Source organism: Alternaria atra (genome assembly GCF_907166805.1).
Source record: "Alternaria atra isolate CS162 genome assembly, contig: 21, whole genome shotgun sequence".
NCBI classification, from domain to species: Eukaryota; Fungi; Ascomycota; class Dothideomycetes; order Pleosporales; family Pleosporaceae; genus Alternaria; species Alternaria atra.
In genome coordinates this window covers 6,074,106-6,087,473 of record NW_025091319.1, presented here as the reverse complement: position 1 = coordinate 6,087,473, position 13,368 = coordinate 6,074,106, and the positions used below count along the sequence as shown (strand labels likewise).

General features: G+C 52.0%; 6 protein-coding genes across 6 annotated transcripts; 3 read left to right on the top strand and 3 right to left on the bottom strand.

The window, feature by feature from the left end:
* Window positions 1-683: 683 nt before the first annotated feature.
* ALTATR162_LOCUS2463 (uncharacterized protein) lies at window positions 684-1,643 on the top strand (the record flags this gene model as incomplete). The annotated part of the gene is made up of 3 exons (XM_043310069.1): window positions 684-834; window positions 888-1,167; window positions 1,229-1,643. The coding sequence occupies 3 exons, from the start codon at window positions 684-686 to the stop codon at window positions 1,641-1,643; spliced, it is 846 nt and encodes a 281-aa protein (XP_043166004.1).
* Window positions 1,644-2,330: 687 nt separating this feature from the next.
* Window positions 2,331-3,166, bottom strand: ALTATR162_LOCUS2462 (uncharacterized protein; the record flags this gene model as incomplete). The annotated part of the gene is made up of 3 exons (XM_043310068.1): window positions 2,331-2,378; window positions 2,423-3,005; window positions 3,057-3,166. The coding sequence occupies 3 exons, from the start codon at window positions 3,164-3,166 to the stop codon at window positions 2,331-2,333; spliced, it is 741 nt and encodes a 246-aa protein (XP_043166003.1).
* Window positions 3,167-4,018: 852 nt separating this feature from the next.
* ALTATR162_LOCUS2461 (uncharacterized protein) lies at window positions 4,019-5,115 on the bottom strand (the record flags this gene model as incomplete). The annotated part of the gene is made up of 4 exons (XM_043310067.1): window positions 4,019-4,189; window positions 4,239-4,718; window positions 4,769-4,884; window positions 4,935-5,115. 4 exons carry the CDS (start codon window positions 5,113-5,115, stop codon window positions 4,019-4,021), a joined length of 948 nt encoding a protein of 315 aa, XP_043166002.1.
* A 432-nt stretch (window positions 5,116-5,547) lies between these two features.
* ALTATR162_LOCUS2460 (uncharacterized protein) lies at window positions 5,548-6,644 on the top strand (the record flags this gene model as incomplete). Its single annotated transcript, XM_043310066.1, has 5 exons — window positions 5,548-5,632; window positions 5,684-5,704; window positions 5,761-5,892; window positions 5,945-6,092; window positions 6,143-6,644. 5 exons carry the CDS (start codon window positions 5,548-5,550, stop codon window positions 6,642-6,644), a joined length of 888 nt encoding a protein of 295 aa, XP_043166001.1.
* A 469-nt stretch (window positions 6,645-7,113) lies between these two features.
* Window positions 7,114-7,974, top strand: ALTATR162_LOCUS2459 (uncharacterized protein; the record flags this gene model as incomplete). Its single annotated transcript, XM_043310065.1, has 1 exon — window positions 7,114-7,974. The coding sequence occupies one exon, from the start codon at window positions 7,114-7,116 to the stop codon at window positions 7,972-7,974; it is 861 nt and encodes a 286-aa protein (XP_043166000.1).
* A 1,169-nt stretch (window positions 7,975-9,143) lies between these two features.
* ALTATR162_LOCUS2458 (uncharacterized protein) lies at window positions 9,144-12,116 on the bottom strand (the record flags this gene model as incomplete). The annotated part of the gene is made up of 1 exon (XM_043310064.1): window positions 9,144-12,116. One exon carries the CDS (start codon window positions 12,114-12,116, stop codon window positions 9,144-9,146), a length of 2,973 nt encoding a protein of 990 aa, XP_043165999.1.
* Between the last annotated feature and the right edge of the window lie 1,252 nt (window positions 12,117-13,368).

Here is a 13,368-nt window from a genome sequence, read left to right as displayed (position 1 = left end):
AAAGTGATCAAGTGGCTAATGCCGCAGAGAATTTCCTTCAGTCATCATTGGCATCCGGAACTCCAGCATGGTTCCTTTTGTTTCATGTTCGATTCTTCTGTATCTGTTTAGTTATTTGTACGATACCCACAGGGGACGCTGCCATAGCCATCATAGCTGGGCAGGATACAAGGTCGGACGGCGTTAGTGTAGGCATGACTTCAGCAGGCGTTATCCTCACACGGCGTATAGTTGTTCTCAAGAACATAGAACCATTACTTTAGTGAAGTCTTTTTGTCTTTGTTTCTCCTATGGCCGGAATTGTGCTTGATGACAGATTTGATAGCGGTGACTTGTACGCGTCCATGTACCAGCAAAACGTGTCGGTCAAGTGGCGGGAGTGATCGAACAGGTGTTGTCTTTCTACTAGCCTTTGTAAAATATCTCAGTAGAGCTGGAGGTAAGGCTGTCTTACCTCAGTAATGGACCATTGCGTTTGTTTTACCTGAAGCGGTGAGTGCAGCTGCTACCTCTTTCTCAGTCGCTCCTATCCCCTAAGGCATCCACGTCACACTCGCGTATACCAATTCTGACACAAAACTATTGATGATTATCGTCTCCTTGTGTTTGCATCGACTACGCAAGGTAACTCTTTCCCGATACGCGACCATCATTCAGTGCTCTACTCCGGAACCACCCCGCCCATGCCCACAAAACATCAGCAAAGCAACATGGTCGGACTCACAACTTACTCTGCTCCTTTACCCGTAGATGTTGCAATCACTGAGCGCTCACGTAAGTTCTACGATGGGACGTATAAGTGGGATTCGGAAGGCTTCACCGATGACAATGGAGGTAAGTGTGATATCCAACTGCAACGCAACTGCCTCCGCGACTAACCGACCTAGTTTATCGTGAGTTCGACTGTTATGATCCTGCTGCCCGAGCTCCCACGCCCCTCCCTCCGATGTGCTTGAGCGACGATGACGTAGACGGAGGCGCTGTAGGACAGAAGACTTATAGCGGAGAACCTGTGGTCCAGGAAGATGACGCCAGCAGTTTCACATTCGCATTAGATGTTAAGAGCAGAGATGTTCTCGTCACAGTGCGACGTGATGAGCTGTTTCGTGGTCATGCTGACAGAGAGCGTCTCATCGGCAAGGTCGAGGATGCCTTGATCTCAAGCAAGTACGTACCATATTACAACGCATGCAGAAAATCTCGAGACCCTCGCTAATTCCATGCATAGAGCGAACAGAGTAAACTTGACGCTGGAAGAGTGTTATCGCCTGTGTGTCATCGCAGATCATGTCCAGAAGGTTGACAAGTTGTCGAACCAAGGCCAAACGCCTGAGAAGAATACGAAGTCGCCTTCAGAACTGTCAGACTGCCCTTCGGATATATCTGAATGGGATGTGAAGACGACTACAAAGAAGCCCATTGATGAGATGTTTGAGCAAGACGATGTTGACGAACCGAAGTGGAAACCCACAACCCGAGGCGTCGCACAGAAAGTCAAAAAAGGTGCGAAGAAGCCAACGACCGCATCGATCAAGTCCTCGCCTACGATGAAGTCTTTACAGACGGGCAGCTACATCAGGAGTACAGGGGAGACATCCAGGCGCCGGTCAACTCGGCTTAGTAACGCGCAAAGCGGCAAGTAGGTTTGTGCAGTGATATCGGAGGTTCAATGGTGTTCTGGGTTCTCATTGAGGTCTTTTGCGGTGTTATCAGGATGGCGATTGCTTGCGAAATGATGCTGGGAATATTCCAGGTGCTATGGCGAAGACTTCTTGAGCGTCAAAAAAAGTTCATCCTTCGACACATTTTAGCATGCTGTTTGGGAAGATACTCCCAAGGACAGTTAAAGGTGAACATTCAGCAATGGTCAGAACTCGGACTTATCAAGGATCTTATAGAGACTGCATGGTTATAGAATGAATACGAGTGACGGGGGTCGCAAAACGAACGATGGTCAATGGAACGACTTGGTCGTTAAAGTGCGGTTCTACGCTATAGCAACTCAAGAACGCCTGCATCGCAATCGCAATCTCTCAACCCCTCACCTCCCTAGAAAGATATCCCCACACCTCTCCGTCTCAGCATGCTCATGATAGAGCGCACATCTTGCCCCTCTCCAAGGTTTACAAGGTTCCCACTTCTTCACCCTGTTAACCATCTTCTCCTCCCCACTTGTCCTACCTTCTTCTTCCAAAACCTCGAATCTCCCCCTCCTACTTTCCCACCCAGCCATTGCAACACCCCCCTCAACGCACCGCGTACAAAACGCAACACAGCAATCTTCACAAGCCACCGCCCCAACCCTTGGCGGTAGAGCAAACCCACAATAATCACATGCACGTGTCGTATGCCAGGAAACCGGACACCACATACGCAATCTATGTCTCTGCATTGCCTGTCCACACGGCCTCTTCAAATGAACCGTCAAATCACGGAGAAACTCCGCATGCCACCAATCCCCATGCGACTCAAGCAGTCGATCTGTTTTCTTAAAGGCAAAGAGGTCTAGAACGAGGGTGCGGAGAGGCGACGAGTCGCGGATATCTTCGTATAGAATCCGTGTGTCAGAGGGTGTCAGTACGCTATTCGTTTCATCGGCTAGGTCACTTATTACGTCTACGACGGCGTTTCTCGCGCCCTCGAAACCTAGTCGGTCGGCTAGGGCGTAGGTGTGGAGGAGGGTGTAGTATGCTGGTTTTCGGTCTTTGAAGGGTGTGGGTAGGATGGAGTTGTAGAGCCAGGAGACGAGGAGCTGAAAGTGCTCGACGGGGACGTCGTCGAGTGTTACACTGTTGGTTGCTGATTCTTCAAAGGGGCCGTTGAGCGCGGCGCGGAAGTAGGAGGATGTTGATGTGAAGAGGCTGGTATGGATTTGGAAGGCTGTGAGATCGGGGCCTACTAGGATTGTGCTGGTGGCGGTGAAGTCGGAGGTGTTCGCTCTGGTAAGATATGAGTTTGGGTTCATTTTGTGTGAAGGTCCATAATAGATTTGGTGGAAACGGTTACTGTGCAGAGAACCTGGTTGATGGTTCTGCTCTCTTGCATGCCTAACGTACCTTAGTTGCTTATGTTTTACGCCTGTAAAGGTATATGGTGGTGGGAGATTTGGTATGGGAATCCGATCTGCGTCAGTACTGACGCTGCGCGGTATGATGTTGCGCGTCATGTTTTCTGTTCAGATATCGTAAGGTCCTGCTCTTTTGCCAGCTACGACGTACTTGAACGCGCTAGTTGACGTGAATCTATACTTGATTGAAGGTGCGGAAACCTTAATTAGCTTTAGTCTAGACAGCAGTAGCCTCGAGCTCTAGGGGTGATAGTTCAGTCAGCGGGTGCAGCAGTCATTGAGGCAAGGAAATGTTGTTTCGAAACGCATCCTTGAGTACATCTGCAACTGCAGCAGTGAACGACGAACAAACTTCTTTACAAGATTCCATTCAGTAAACAATCACGTTGTGGGTGGGCACAGATGAAGAAGATCGGCTTTGTTGTCGTTCCACGACAACAAACGCCGCGCCACAATCCGGTCTTTGTTGTCCCGACAGGGTAATTTAGGATCGAGCAATACGAAGAACAATGTAAGATGGGCGAGAGCACGAGAAAAAATACGTCTAACGACGTTGGAGTGGAAAGGCGCGTTATGCGTCTGTTTGGTATTTTGATGATATCTGTGTCGTGGTTCTCGTAGAGTGCAACTACGTGGCTGACCTCGTGAGTACCAAGAAAGACCGTTCGAGATAGTCAACTTGAAGCACCTAGTACTCTGTTTATTCGTCTCGCGTTCTGTAGACTGCATGCAAGATGATGTTGCATGTGACGGAGAACGGTATACGAAGAACAATCTCACCAACTATTTTACACTCCTGCTAACGCCTGCAAATCGCTTAAAAGTTGAGATGCGTTACAAGATTATACAAGAGGGCTTTTGAAAGTGTTATGAAAGCCCCAGAAAAGCGTCGGTATGTAATGTCTGAACCGGGTTTCATACGTTTTCATTGCCGCTCAATCTGGTTCGGACTTATGCGACGAAGTTCTTGATGTTGTTGAGCCACTTGATGTACTCCTTCTGCTCCTTGTGGTCAATGTAGTCGGGGATGAACAGGGCAAGACGGGTGTTGATGCCACGCTCCTCAAGGTACTTCTCGAGGAGAATCTGGAGGTCCTCATCTAGGTTGTTGAAGGGAGGGCCCTGCTAGGAGTCAGTCTTGTTACGATTTACATGCAGCATATTCACATACAGTGTAGAGAGCGCGTCTTGACCAGTCCTTCTCGGCGGTGGCGGGATCGGCTAGATCGGCGGAAGGGAAGTAGTAGAGGTCCTCGATAAGGAAGTCGCCGTCCTGGGCGGTAGCCTCAATGGCGAGAGCACCCTTGCCGGGACGCTCGATGCGAATGCTGGCATGAGCAGGGAAGCCTTGCTGTTCGCCGTCATTCTCGTAGTCGTCCTCGAGTTCCTCACGGTCGGCAGGCGCAATGCGGTCCTCGGGTGCTACGCGAATGTTTCCGTCTTGTGTTCTGCCCTGGTTGATGGCACCCTTGGTGTTGGCGCCGCCAGACTGTACGTCCATGTCGGCATCGTCGTACATGGCATTGTCCTCGGAAAGCTCCTCGCCGGGCTGGTTGTTGTTGAGGTCGGCGGTAGTGAAGGTGATCCGGATCTTCTCGTCGTTGTATGTGCGGGTTAGGACAACTTCCTGGTTGCCGGCCTTGTCTTCAATCTAGTGGTTGTAAGCATTGGGCCAGCAGTCCAAGAGATGTATGTATGTACCTCAAAAGGGCTGTTCTCAAGGTACTCCTTGATGTTCGCAGAGAGGTCTTCGTCCTCCTTCATGCCCTCCTCCATGGAGATCTCGCTCTGAAGCTTTGCGACAAGTTCCTCGTTGACTGACTGACATTAGCTACGTTCTCGTACTTGGTGTACACTCAATGCATACCACCGCTGTCGTCCCTCCTGGCCGCCGATACGTGGAAAGATGCTGTGAGGCGGGGAATTGGGGCAGCCCATGCCGCTGGCTGGAAAGCCTGTCGCAGTGACGATTGCGGGCGGATGGCTTTGGTGGAGAAACGAGCAGCAGACCGCGGGGCGCTGCGGGCGAGGTTTCGTAGGGACATCATCGTGAATTAGAACCGTATATATATTTACAGCGCTGGGTGATGACAAGTTACTGCACAAGATGGCGATGCGATAGATGGCTCTCGAAAGCGTACTTTTCGATGGCCCAAGCTTAAGCGGGCTGATGTCAGGCGGGATGCTTGGCGCCGAAATGCGGGCCCGATTGCTCACCTCCGTCCTCGGCGGCTCCAAAGATTCAATATCTTGTCAACTTTGGGAAACCAAGTGTATATTGGCGCGTTGAAATTTCTCCCAATTGAGGTTCCTATTGTTCTTCAAAAGTACTATTCTGGGTTCCAGTGGAATTTCACTACTACGTCATTGCTCTGAATCGTTACTACTGCACGCGACGTAGACAGGCCAAAACTTTCCGTCATTGCAGCGCGCGCAGCCCTATTCCTATCACCACCTGAACACGCTCGAATCAGAACACCATGGCGACTGCAACAACAGAGAAGAAGAAGCCAAGCGCAATGCGCTCAATCCTAGCGGGTGCAACTGCAGGTGCCGTAGAAATTTGTAAATCATGCTCTCAGTCATAGTATGAATCGAGTACTGACTCTATGCCAGCAATCACATACCCTGCTGAGTGTACGCACCAAACCACATCTACTTGCATAACGAGGCCGAGCCTGACTCAAGCATAGTCGCAAAAACACGATCGCAACTCAACCGAAGATTACCAGACGGAAAGAAGCTGCCATGGCCGCCGTTCGGCAAGCAGTGGTACGCTGGATGCACAACCTTGATAATTGGAAATTCTCTCAAGGCCGGCATAAGTACGTGGAAGAGTAACGGCTTGGAAATGTGACTGTCTGACAGGTCACGTAGGATTCGTCGCATTCGACATGTACAGGAACATGCTAGCGGACGCTGAAGGCAAGGTCTCAGGTCCAGCGACGGTGATAGCTGGTTTCGGTGCAGGAGCTACAGAGTCGCTGCTGGCTGTAACCCCGTTCGAGAGTATCAAGACGCAACTGTAGGTGCAAGCCGAGGTATACATGTGCTGTCACTGACTCATCCCTATAGTATCGACGATCGCAAGTCGGCAAACCCACGCATGCGAGGCTTCCTACACGGATCAAGATTAATCGCACAAGAAAAGGGTATCCGCGGCTTCTTCCAAGGCTTCCTTCCGACGACAGCACGTCAAGCCGCCAATTCAGCCGTTCGCTTCTCGAGCTACACATCGCTCAAGCAACTAGCACAGTCATACGTCAAACCTGGCGAGAAGCTTGGCGCCTTCAGCACCTTCGGGCTCGGAGGCCTGGCAGGCATAATAACCGTCTACACGACGATGCCCATCGACACTGTCAAGACACGTATGCAGTCGATAGAAGCACGGAGTGCCTACAAGAACAGCTTCGATTGTGTGGCCAAGATCTTCAGAGACGAGGGACTCCTCACTTTCTGGTCAGGAGCGCTTCCAAGATTGGGTCGGTTAATCCTCAGCGGTGGTATCGTCTTCACCATGTACGAAAAGTCCATGGAGTTCATGGACAAGCTGGATCCCCAAGGACGCTACATATAGACTTTTCCTTTGCCCTAGAGTCAGCAACAAGTAAAATACCCGTTTTCCCAGACCTGCAATTTCTTATTGTTCTTGAGGTTTCACCTGTGAGAAGATATCAAAAGACTTGTTTCGATCTTATACCTCAGCAGCTATTGGTGTTCGTTCATCTTGTCTTCACTGACACGCGTCACCAGGTACAAGAACTTCACCGGTTTCTCCAAGGCTAGCCTTGCTTACACAACAGCATGTTCCGTCGAATCACATTGCCAAAATTACATCTAGGCAATATAACGTGCAGCCTTGGAGCCTGAGAGTATCATCCAAAGCCTTCTACAACCGTCTAGTCATCCATACCTACTCGTTCCTTCTCTCTTCTCCTCATTTCGTCGTATCCAGAAACATCAAACATTCTTTCTCAGCCTGACATAAGTGTATATCATCCACTGGTAACTATACTGGCCTCACAACACCTCAGCAAACCACAACCATGCCTCCGATTATGTTCATATCGACTTCAGAAGATCTCGCTTCCATGCTAGCAGCCCTCATGGACTTGTCCACATCACCACCAAGCCTGTACATTGATCTCGAAGGCGCAAATCTCAGTCGAAATGGTACGGTCGCTCTACTAACCTTGTATGTACCGCCCAAGGATACAGTGTACCTTATCGACGTCCACACTTTGGGTACGCGTGCATTCTCAACCCCTGCCACCACGACCGCAGCAGCCCCTGAAGACCTCACAAAGGACGCCGGAGACCCTGCTACGACGCTGAAGTCCTTGCTTGAATCTTCCACTGTACCCAAAGTCTTCTTCGATGTACGCAATGACTCTGATGCACTCTTCTCCCACTACGGCATCAACCTCTCCTGCATTCACGATCTTCAACTCATGGAACTTGCAACCACTACGCGTGGCTCCCGCGAGTACCTCGTCGGTCTATCTAAATGCATCGAATACAATGCTTCACGCCTCTCCATAACAGCCGCTCAATTGCAAGTTTGGAAAACCACAAAAGAAGCAGGCACCAACCTGTTTGCCCCAGAACGTGGAGGCAGCTACAGAGTCTTCGAGAAGAGGCCGCTGAACGATACAATCAAGAACTACTGTGTGCAGGATGTGGTGTACATGCCCAGGTTGTGGAAGTTGTACAGCGAGAGGATAGCGGAAGGGGGACTTTGGCATACCATGGCTATGGAGGGAGCAGCAAAAAGGGTGAAGGAAAGTCAGCAGCCGGATTATCGACCGGATGGGGCGCATAAGAAGTTTGGATGCTGGAGTCCTGCGCAGATTATACAGGCGAGGCTACGTTGGGGTAGGGGACAGAGAAAGGATTTGTGTGGGTAGTCAGGAGATGGATTCGAACAGGAAGGCGCGAATTTGGTCAAACACGGTTTTCCATATGTATCCTGATTACTTCCCCAGTCAAGTAGGTAAGCGAAAGCAAAGATAAGCGTCGTTGCACGTGGGCCATTTCTGTCAAAAGGGTGACCTCAAAATACGGGTTGGTGCTATCATGTTGTCCCTTCACATTCACCTCCACTCTGATCATCGGGCCCATCAAACACTCGCAAAACGACCTTGAGCCCAGCTTCAAAGCTAATAAACAATACTACCCAGACCCAACTAATCAGACCAGCCTTCAACTTCAACAAAGCAACTATGTCGACACACGCCACCCAACTCCTCGAACACCAACTCTTCTCAATCCTAAGATCCCAAATCACAAGTCTCGCCACACCCCTCTACGGCGCATGGTCAGAAGACGCATCGAAGGTCTATGATGTAGTTTCGTACAGTATGTCCAACGATACCGCCACTAGTAACAACAACAACTACTCCACTCACAACGGCAACGACATTGGAGAGGAATCACAAACCAGCTTCGGTGTAGCAATAATCCTCTACACGGGCCCCCCAACCTCGCCCTTCACATCCTGGACACTAATCAGCCACGGGGATAACCAACCGGATATCGTTACTGGAGCGAATCGTTTGTTGGCAGATTTGAGAAGGGGAATGGGTGGGGTTATTGGTATGTTTTCCCTTCATTGTTCTTCTTCTCGTCTATTTGCTTCGGGAATTTCACGGATTATGGGGGATGGTTAGAGGAAGGATAGTGCGTCAATGGCAGCTGATAGACGGTGCCGAATAGGTGTTTGTATGCAGACGGGTGATTGGAAGACGAAACATGGGAGGATTCCCAATGTTGTTCTCGGGGTGGGTGAAGTAGGAGAGATGATGGACGAAGATGACGAGATAGAGAATAAGAGTGAAAGCCTAGAGAACGGCAAAGGAGGCTGGAGTCCGAGGTTGGAGCGCATCGTCGAAGAGATGTAGATGCCCAACGTATCAACTCTTGAATGAAGGAATGCTTCTCATGCCAAAGATCTTCTTACAGGGACATCACTGCAATTGTGGAAGAGCAAGAGATTTAAGATGAGAACACCAAAAGAACGCGAGTATCACATTGGAAAGCTACCTAAAGATACGTAAAGAGCAAATCGTGTACGATTTCATCTGCCAGTGCCAATCGGACTCATCAGACCATTGCCACTACCACTGGTGGGGCTCCGCACCATCATCGGCTTGATGCTTTGAACAGGACTCAACGGATCTCGCTGACTCGAACTCTGACTGGATGTACCTGAGCTCAAGCTGCCACTGCCGTGACTGCGATTGCGGCCGTTGACTGGACCAGGAGTGCTGAAGGGGTTGCCGAGAACGTAAGTGCCTGAAGCTGTGGGCTCGTCGAAAGCATCGGTGAATCCAGAGACGTTGGAGAGCATCGACGAGGAGCGACCGCGACCACCGCGCATGGAGCCAGGAGTGCCGTTCATGTGCGAGTGCATCGATGGAAACGTGAAGCTGGAGAGACCGTTGCTGTAGGGAGACATGGTCGTGCCTGGAAGATTGCCTTCGGGAGTGGTAGGAACCGATATGTGCTGGTGCGCTTGCTGAAGGAGAAGCTCTTCGTACTGCTGGACGGTCTGCAAAATTTGACTGGTAGAGACATTCTGCTCCTCAGTGCGCCTTTCGTAGCCGTTAATATTGCTCCGGTACTGGTGCTCGACTTCAGCACGCTGTGCTCGCAAAGCTGTGCGTTCTTGCTCCCTTCGTTGCTTCGCGGTAAAGCCTTCTGCGTTGGCGGTGACGAGACGATCGTGTTGCTCGTTGAGCCTGGTTTGACGCTGCTGAAGGCGCTCCCTCTTCTGAAAGGCAGTAGAAATATCGGACTCGACACTTTGCACTTGTCGCTCAATCTCCTCCTTGGTCTTGTCGAATTCGCTAGCAACAGCGTTCTTGTTGTCACGCTCCTTCTTCCACTCTGCCTTCCTTGTTGCAGCCTCTTTAGCCTCATCTTCAGGAATGCTTCCCAAATTTTCTGCTTGAACGGCAAACTCGGCGGCAGCGTCTTCAGCCTGACGGATGTTTTGTGTAAATTGAAGGACGCGCTGGCGCTGGCGCTCGTCACTACCTCCGGCGTTGGCAAGGCGGTTGCCCAGTGTATCCACCTCTTTCTTGATGTTGGTAATGGCTGTTTTGTGGTCCTTCTTATTTCGCTTCAGGCGGTTGCGCTGCTCTTGCAGTTGCTGGTCGGCTGCGGCAATCGAGTTCTTTAATGTTGTCGTCGGCGAAGAAGGTCGTAGAGTCTGATGCGCTGGTGGAGAGGCAATAGAGGCTGAAGCTGGGGTACGCATTAGGATAGAAAGGCTACTGGAGTTGCTGTGCTTACCAAGTTCGGTCACTGGGCTGGCCGAGGTAATAAGACTCGCTGAGTAGAAGACTTCGTTGTCGTTGGTCCGGACAAACTCGCAGTAGTAGTTCGAGAGAGCCGTCAGACCAAATATTTCTCCTACCCAGTAGCCCGTTTCCTCTTGTCCCTGGAAACCTACAGGCTCGCTCTGTCGGATGCGGGTTGAGCTCCAGTCAGCGCCGTTGACGCGGATGTAGAACGGCTTCGACTTGTCTATCCCAGACCCGACACTGGAATCCTCATCGTCCTGCTCTTGAAGGCCAGCTCCACCAGATAAACTAACACGAAATGAAATGTCGGAAAAGCCGACTTCTGAAATCCAAACACGATCGTCCTCCGATCTATAAACAGCGTTTCCAATGTGATTTGCGTCTTTTGCGTTAGCCTCGTCGGCGTCGTTAGCCGCCCGGCTACTTTCCATCTCTTTTAAAACTGTAACTTTTGTACTGGCAAGTGCAGCCCAAAACGGCTGCTGACTACGAACATGAGTAGCTTGCTTCCTCTTTCTCCTACCCGTGCTCACTTTGTCTTTGAGCACTGCGGGCGACGGCCCCGGTGGGCGGCCATCGGTACTCGAGGAGTTGGGCACGTCTGCAGTGGGATCGAGGTTCGTGGAGTTGGAGCGTTGCAGGGTTCCAGACTCGGGGTCTGTCTTCTTGCCAGTGGGTAAGGTCGCATGTTCTCGTCGAGACAGAGAGCGTCGAATGATACGAACGACGCCTTGGGCCAAAATATGAATACCCAGGAGGCTGCGGGGCCATCCATGGGGGGTCGAGAAGCTTTCCAAATAAGTTGGCGTACTCGGCGGGCTCGTCAAAAATTCAAGGCCTCCCCGGGCGAGCCCCGTCCAGAGGAACTGGACGATGTGTTGCCGAAGAGGCCTGAATCTGAAGACGTGGCTTGAAAGAATAATGACAAAACATATTACTATGCTGTTGGTCGTGCCTTTCTTCCCGGCTGCGGCACCTCCGAGGGCTATTGCAATGACGGCCTGTGCAAGATCAAGAAAGAAATTCTGCGCAGGTACCCATAACAGCAGCCATATAAGCAATATGACGGTATCGGCAATGATTGTGGTGAAGAGCGAGGGCGTGCCGCCGGAGCCCTGGAAGATGTCGGTGAAGGAGGGAAAGGCAGAGAGAGCGGAGAGGGGGGTCCCGGCCTGGGGCGGGACAAAAGTAAGCGTTGCGAACAAGAACTGTACGACGGTGAGGACGGTGGGGGGAAGTTGGAGGAGGATGATGAGGATGGCGAGAACGTCCCGCAGAGGACAGGACGTGAGAATGGTGGCGGGCACCGAGAGCATGCTGGCCATGGAGATGGAGGCCGACTTGGAGGCATTGGTGTCGGCGCGGCGGAGAGCTGAGGGCATGGGATCAAAGGGCCCATTAGTGCCATTGTCGTACGAGCGACATGCCTCGACGGTGTTGTCTAGTGAGGCATCCGATGCTGCGCGCGTGCGCTCCCCGCTTCGGCCATTTGGTGCAGCGGCCATGGTGTTGACGTGGGCACTCGACCCCGGTGCTGAGGGATCGTGAGCGCTGGCCGGCTGCGTCATCTCGGTCGTGTCTACATGGCTGGGGACAGGCGGCGTGGGCTCGTGAGTCTTCCCGTTGGCGTGGCCATTAAGCTGCGGGTTGCTCTTCTGCTTGGTGATCTTTTTGCCAGGGGCCGCAAGGCCATTCTCGTGTCGCTTGTCGTGCGCCGCGTTCCTCTTCGACTTCGCTACCATAGACGGCGGTGCGGGTGCAAGCGGGCAAACCTCTCCCTGGCGCGACTCGACTGCTGCACAGGACGAGCCAGGACTGGAAGATGTTGAGCCGCTGCTCGGTGGGGAGATGTGAGGCTGTCGTGTGCTGGGCGAGATGTTGTAGGGGAACGTGGAAGGTGCCCTGCGCCTGCTCAGTCGTGCCTTCCGCCGGATGGGCTTGTTGCCAAGACTTGCAAGTGCTAAACGTCAAATGCAAAGTCAACCAAGAAAACCCGACCACAAGCCTCTGCGGGAGTGGGCCACGGCGCGATCAGAGCACTGACAAGCCACGATGCACCTGCGCTTTGATTTGCCTGTGTCTTCCGAGGCTCCACGTCTTCTGCGATGCCCGAACCGTGGTTTCACCATGACCGCCCGCTTCACATGCACACCACATCTCCCTCTCTCGACGCACCATACCGGCGGCAAAATTACATGTGCCCGGCTTGTACCGCTTCATGACAACCACGCGGGCAGCATATCTTGATGCTTGCTGCCACGCAGATCAGCCGAACTGTGTCCGATTCCAGTTCATGATGCCGATCTTGACCACGACCAGAAGGCCATGGTTGCAGTCTACCTGGGAAACGAAGCGCCGCCTGTCCTTCTCCGGCAGCCATTTCGCCTCTCTCGCACCTCATCTCGCCGTCGTCTACATAAATCCTCCGCATGCTTTCTTTTCCATATCGCACAGCTGCATCGCCAGACAAACACGTCTTCTGGGGCAGCCAATTAGCCTGCACCGGCTTCTTTAGCTTACCTGCTCATTTGCGTGCGCCAGGACCCCCCTGAGCCATAGCAAGCTCCAAGAGCGAATAAAGGCGCGCTTTGTCTGTTCACCGCATGCCCTGAAGTCTCTGCAGCGGGCAAACCCCGCCGACGCTATTACTCACGTTGCCGTCACTACCATCTGCATACGCGTATAGAGCGTTTCTGTCCATCAACATATGATCCTGGAAACCCTCGAAGAGCATGTACAGCAATGCTCCTGCAACATGTTACGCCACATTTTACTGAGTATGCTGACCCGGGTCTTCATCGGTATCCCAAAGTGGTCGGAGCATTTTCATCAATCTGTGTTCCCTCGAGGCGAGCATAGCGCGCAAGCCTTCCGCCTGCACATCCATGACCCTCTTCCGCCCTCTGCATTGTGCCGGCGTGAAGCTTAACCCAACCACGCCAATCGCAGCCCATCTGACTGGCAAATGAGGCAAGCCGGAATATCACGCGCGCA